The sequence below is a fragment of the Salmo salar genome, chromosome ssa14, assembly GCF_905237065.1.
Source record: "Salmo salar chromosome ssa14, Ssal_v3.1, whole genome shotgun sequence".
NCBI lineage: Eukaryota > Metazoa > Chordata > Actinopteri > Salmoniformes > Salmonidae > Salmo > Salmo salar.
Window position 1 is genome coordinate 47,660,631 of NC_059455.1, and position 7,100 is coordinate 47,667,730.

General features: G+C 46.3%; 1 protein-coding gene across 1 annotated transcript; it reads left to right on the top strand.

Moving 5' to 3' along the window:
- Positions 1-1,358: 1,358 nt before the first annotated feature.
- On the top strand, positions 1,359-4,824 carry LOC123726581 (extensin-2-like). The gene is made up of 3 exons (XM_045693680.1): positions 1,359-1,365; positions 1,586-3,883; positions 4,772-4,824. The coding sequence occupies exons 1-3, from the start codon at positions 1,359-1,361 to the stop codon at positions 4,822-4,824; spliced, it is 2,358 nt and encodes a 785-aa protein (XP_045549636.1).
- Positions 4,825-7,100: the final 2,276 nt, after the last annotated feature.

Consider the following 7,100-nt stretch of genomic DNA (forward strand, 5'->3'; position numbering starts at 1 on the left):
TCTCTGGTTAAGTTGAAAGGCAAGGTCCAGCAGACACTGGTCCTCAATGACTACGTTCATCTTGGAATTAGTCTCCATTGGTAGAGGAACGCAGTGTTCTGCTCCCAAATGGCACCCTAATCCCTATATAGGGTTGCACCCTAATCCCTATATAGGGTGCCATTTGGGACATACCCAGTGTCCATGGGAGGTTCTGTCTATACAGTACAACTAAATGCAATAGAGGGTGAGGAGAGGTTAGGGGGTCAATGGGAGAAGAAGAGGTGAACGTGTTGTTGAAAGGAAGAAGCTGGGATAGGAACAGACTAGTCATTTATAAAGGTGTGGGTTTGTAGAATGACAGTGTAGCAGTCAGGATGGCTGCAAAAATACATCAATGTATATTTAGAACTGTTAGAAGTCCCTTTCTCGCTCTCGCCACTTTCTCTTGTTCTTCTCTCCCACCTCTCTCTCTCCATTTCTCTCTCTCACACACACATACATACATACATACATACATACATACATACATACATACATACATACATACATACATACATACATACAAACACACGCAACGCACCATATTGCAGGTAAACTAGGCTATACTGCAGAGAATGCATGTGGGAAGGAAAGGGAGAGAAAAGGAGAGACAGAGAGAGGCGGATGGAGAGAAAGACAGAGAGAGAGAGTGAGACAGAGAGAGAGAGAGAGAGAGGCAGATGGAGAGAAAGACAGAGAGAGAGAGAGAGAGAGAGAGAGAGAGAGAGAATGTTACTGATTGTCCGCTTGACAATCTTTATTATTATTTAAACTATGTTAATATTGTAAATGAAATCACTTAATCTCCAAAGTATGCTTTGTCAATATGTACATTGTTACGTCATGCCAATAAAAGCAAATTGAATTGAGAGAGAGCTAGAGAGAGAGAGAGAGAGAGAGAGAGAGAGAGAGAGAGAGAGAGAGAGAGAGAGAGAGAGAGAGACCCTCTAGAATATACAGGACGTTACTCTCGGAGGAGTTCCACCAGCCTTGCTTCCTCACCAGATTGGATTGGAACCTACAGATGTTCTGAGAGGGTAATGTTGAATGTGAAACTCTCCGAACCCTCCATAGTCTTTCTGATCATTTCAAAGCCGCTACTCCTTGAGTCACCAATTTAATGTTTGTGGAAAGATCGGAATTTCAATACTTATAGATTGCAATCATTAGTTTGTATGGAAATACTGTATATTCCATTTTGAAGCTGGAGACTGTTCTGTGCTTTGCTGTATATTGTTGATTAGTTATGTTTGGAATCCTGGGCAGGCCTATATTTCTGACCACTAGGGGTCTCTATATGCAATCACTACATTAATGGGGTGATGTTAAAAAACACAATGGAATGTAATAGATGTTGAAGTAAGTGCACGTATTTGACAAACATGTAAAAAGGGAGGGGAAAATGTTCATCCAATTTGTACCCAGCTAGCCCATCACTGGAGTCTGGAAGGAGTCAGTAAGTTTGTTGCTTTAAGAAACCCGGAAATGGGAGGGTTTTGGCTGGAACTTCTGAATGTGTGTGCTGAGCAATCTTATGTTTGGCACCTCTGTCCCCAACCCATAGCCCAGCTCTGTCCCCAACCCATACCCAGCTCTGTCCCCAACCCATACCCCAGCTCTGACCCCAACCCATACCCCAGCTCTGACCCCAACCCATACCCCAGCTCTGTCCCCAACCCATACCCCAGCTCTGACCCCAACCCATTCCCCAGCTCTGACCCCAACCTATACCCCAGCTCTGTCCCTAACCCATACCCCAGCTCTGTCCCCAACCCATACCCCAGCTCTGTCCCCAACCCATACCCCAGCTCTGTCCCCAACCCATTCCCCAGCTCTGTCCCCAACCCATACCCCAGCTCTGTCACCAACCCATTTCCCAGCTCTGTCCCCAACCCATTCCCCAGCTCTGTCCCCAACCCATACCCCAGCTCTGTCCCCAACCCATACCCCAGCTCTGTCCCCAACCCATACCCCAGCTCTGACCCCAACCCATACCCCAGCTCTGTCCCCAACCCATACCCCAGCTCTGTCCCCAACCCATACCCCAGCTCTGTCACCAACCCATTTCCCAGCTCTGTCACCAACACATACCCCAGCTCTGTCCCCAACCCATACCCCAGCTCTGTCCCCAACCCATTCCCCAGCTCTGTCCCCAACCCATACCCCAGCTCTGTCCCCAACTCATACCCCAGCTCTGTCACCAACCCATTTCCCAGCTCTGTCACCAACCCATACCCCAGCTCTGTCCCCAACCCATACCCCAGCTCTGTCCCCAACCCATTCCCCAGCTCTGTCCCCAACCCATACCCCAGCTCTGTCCCCAACCCATACCCCAGCTCTGTCCCCAACCCATACCCCAGCTCTGTCCCCAACCCATACCCCAGCTCTGACCCCAACCCATACCCCAGCTCTGTCCCCAACCCATACCCCAGCTCTGACCCTAACCCATACCCCAGCTCTGTCCCCAACCCATACCCCAGCTCTGACCCCAACCCATACCCCAGCTCTGTCCCCAACCCATACCCCAGCTCTGTCCCCAACCCATACCCCAGCTCTGTCCCCAACCCATTCCCCAGCTCTGACCCCAACCCATACCCCAGCTCTGTCCCCAACCCATACCCCAGCTCTGTCACTAACCCATACCCCAGCTCCGTCCCCAACCCATACCCCAGCTCCGTCCCCAACCCATACCCCAGCTCCGACCCCAACCCATACCCCAGCTCTGACCCCAACCCATACCCCAGCTCTGACCCCAACCCATACCCCAGCTCTGTCCCCAACCCATACCCCAGCTCTGTCCACAACCCATACCGCAGCTCTGTCCCCAACCCATACCCCAGCTCTGTCCCCAACCCATACCCCAGCTCTGTCCCTAAACCATACCCCAGCTCTGTCCCCAACCCATACCCCAGCTCTGTCCCTAACCCATACCCCAGCTCTGTCCCCAACTTATACCCCAGCTCTGACCCCAGCCCATTCCCCAGCTCTGTCCCCAACCCATACCCCAGCTCTGTCCCCAACCCTTACCCCAGCTCTGTCCCTAACCCATACCCCAGCTCTGTCCCTAACCCATACCCCAGCTCTGTCCCCAACCCATACCCCAGCTCTGTCACCAACCCATACCCCAGCTCTGTCCCCAACCTATACCCCAGCTCTGTCCCTAACCCATACCCCAGCTCTGACCCCAACCCATACCCCAGCTCTGTCCCCAACCTATACCCCAGCTCTGTCCCTAACCCATACCCCAGCTCTGTCACCAACCCATACCCCAGCTCTGTCCCCAACCTATACCCCAGCTCTGTCCCTAACCCATACCCCAGCTCTGTCCCTAACCCATACCCCAGCTCTGTCACCAACCCATACCCCAGCTCTGTCCCCAACCTATACCCCAGCTCTGTCCCCAACCCATACCCCAGCTCTGTCCCTAACCCATACCCCAGCTCTGTCCCCAACTTATACCCCAGCTCTGACCCCAGCCCATTCCCCAGCTCTGTCCCCAACCCATACCCCAGCTCTGTCCCCAACCCTTACCCCAGCTCTGTCCCTAACCCATACCCCAGCTCTGTCCCTAACCCATACCCCAGCTCTGTCCCCAACCCATACCCCAGCTCTGTCACCAACCCATACCCCAGCTCTGTCCCCAACCTATACCCCAGCTCTGTCCCTAACCCATACCCCAGCTCTGACCCCAACCCATACCCCAGCTCTGTCCCCAACCTATACCCCAGCTCTGTCCCTAACCCATACCCCAGCTCTGTCACCAACCCATACCCCAGCTCTGTCCCCAACCTATACCCCAGCTCTGTCCCTAACCCATACCCCAGCTCTGTCACCAACCCATACCCCAGCTCCTCCAATTTAGGTACTGTAGTCCATATCCAAAATGAATTTAAACATAAAAACATTGTTTCCCTAAGAATAGATTATCCTATTAAATCTTGTAGTTGGATTAGACTGTCTACTAAACCCAAATGAACAAAATGCAAATGGAAAATGTAGTTTCAGTCACAATGTTAGTCTGACTAAACCACAGCGCATTGGAGAGGGTGATGGTGTGCGTGTGCATGATGTAGTTTCCCTTACTCTAACAGAAACTATACTACGGCCAGTAAAATAATCCCAGATGCAGTACTGTTGGTTGATAGATGACATTGGATTCATCCAACGCATCAGCAAAACTGGTGTCATTATCAATTGTAGCCTACAGGGGTATTTGTTTTCATATGTTTTCATGTGTTTTTAGGAGTATGTGTTTTTCAGGTGTTTTCAGGAGTATATGTTTTCAGGTGTTTTCAAAAGTATGTGTTTTCATCAAAAAGATTCCAACTCAGGTCGAAATAGGAGAACTTTGGATAGTAACTTATTCCTAGGTTGTGTTAGGAATATTCAAATCTGAGATCAAGATAGTAGCATACGTCATCTATTCCGGTGTATTTCAGTTCGGGCCCCCAGCTGTATCCAGAAGATAATCTCCTCTATCATTGCTTTGGTCCCTGCAGTGGGCCTGATTTCTACTGTGCACTCTACTTCACTTCATGCTGGTGTACATTTGGTTTCCATTTACTATGAGATTTCCATAGCTATATATGGTATATTTCATTGTAAAACAATCTATGTGTCGTGCCTTACTAGCCTCTTGGCCAATAAACATCTATATAAACATCTATTCTAGGGCTGACTTGTATACTGGTGGGAACTGTTCACAGACGGACCTTTTACATGACACATTTAGTCTCTCACACCCAACTAGATACCCTACTGCACACCCCACTGGACACCCTACTGGACACAGAAATAGAATGACTAGAAGGGAAATTCCTATTCCAGTCAACATGCTGTGTGGATGGCCATATTAAGTTTACCCATGAGTGTAGCCCTGGATTCCAAATCAACCCGTAGCCCTTCCTCCCTAGGCACTCCTGTAGATCTGAAGGGATTGTATAGGTCGTAAGGAATATAGCAAAATTCAACCCAGTCTATCAGAAGACAAGGTGAAGCAAGTGCTATGTTGTTTATACCTATCCAATCCCTTCAGATCAACCGGAGTACCTAGGGAAGCTGGGCTATGAGTTGATTTTGATATTCAACATACCATTCAAATTGCAGTGGTCTGAGGGCCTTTTTTTAAAACCTCTCTTTAACTTTGTGTGTTCTAGGGATTCTAATTCTATGACACTGCAATAAGTCAGGTCCCCTGGATCTTCATGCACATATTCTGAAACTGGCATTCATTTTTTTGTGTTCTTGGCAGCATATTGTCTCAGAACCCCTCAGAACCCCTGAGCTTTCTCAGATGCTGAGAAATTATTTGTGATAGATTATGGATTTCCATATGGAAATGTTTGAATGTAGAAATCAAATCCTATTTCAAGGTGGATGCTTGGTGGCTTACTAAAGCAAAACTAACCACTCCTGAAGGAGAGCAACCAGTATCAGAGATCTAAAGTCATATCAATAAACATTGAAATTGAGAGGAGAATTTCTCTTGCCAACTTTTTCAGTCATCAGTTAATAAATAAAACAGGCAGTGGAATGAAGTAGTTTGACAATGGCAGTTTTGGCAGTTTCAATTTAGCTAGCTATCTAGCTAACGTCAATGGCATTTATATAAACTATCAATCAGATGGTTAACTAGCAAATATATTCATTTTCCTCTTTTATCTAAAGCTGCCTGATAAAGCTAGCCAGTTGATGGTAAAGCTAGGATGAATGTCAGAGGCCAGATAGCTAATGCAAAAGTGGGTGTCAATGCAATGGCTGGTCTGGAGTTTGTCTGAAATGTACCATTATATTTCACATAAGCAAACTAATGCCTTTTCACCAAAAACTAGATGTACACAGATAAAAGAGACAATTACCTAGTCGATAGTTTTGATTTTCTTTACCTCATCTTCTCTTGCTCATGTGGGTAGCTACTTCCTGATATTTGATTGATGGAAGAATCCAGCCAAAGGTTAGGCGGCTGTGATTTTGGCAGAAGTAAAATGTCCTGCCCCCAGAGCGCAAATCAAGATTTTACTTGCAAATCTCTTCCTACAAATTTACTAAACTTTTTACAATGTGACAACAGTGACAGAACTCCAAGCGTGTGTGGATTCAAAATCTGCAAGGGTATTTAGGATTTACAGCAGAATATTTATAGTCGTAAATGAATTTGCAATAATTCTGAATAAAAATTATGCTTATTGAATGTATTTAAATGTCAAGTTACAAATTTGTGACCATTGTTAAATCTGTCACACATCATGATACAAGCAGCTTGCAAAATTAAATTAGACATTCGCGAATCGTAACCACAAAACTCGATTTGCAACCACGAAATGTTTCATACAAACTCACGTAGTTCTGTCATCATTATAATAATTTTTTTGTTTCCTCAACTTGCTCAACAGCCACACCATTCATTACCAGAGGTCTAGAACATAGGAAATGATTTGTACCAATTGTAATGCTCTTAGTTTTAGATATGTAAGTATACAATGTTGATTCGTACACAGAGCCCACTGGACATAGACGTCAGTTCAACGTCTAGTTTTGATGTTGAGGTTTCTACTAACGTGAATTCAACATGAAATCAACAAAAGGTCAACCATGTCATTGGCTTTAGGTTAAAAGTTAGGTGAAAGAAAGACGAAAAGCCCTGATGTTGATGACTTTTTGCAAATCCATTCAGTTTTCCACATTGATTCAACATCATCACATTGATCTTTTGGGGTTGAAATAACATGAAACAATGTTGATTCAACCAGTTTTTGCCCAGTGGGAGGTATTCTTTTTAAGGCTAATGGTAGACCATTAGTAAATAGAGAACAGTAAAGGACCAAGACAGCTGCCTTGCAGAACACCACACATTACCTGTTTTACATTAGACAAGCTTTCATTAAAGAAGACCCTCTGTGTTCAATGAACCATTATTGCAGGTCCGCCCAAACCCTACCTCTAGTTTGGATGTGAGTCCCAACAATCTCCCCTTTCAACTGAAGTGTGCACTCCTTTACTACTCCCCACAAATGTATAGGCATTGGATTAGTGTTGGCATGGGCTAGAGTGTCACGTTGGCATAAATGGTCGGGAGACAG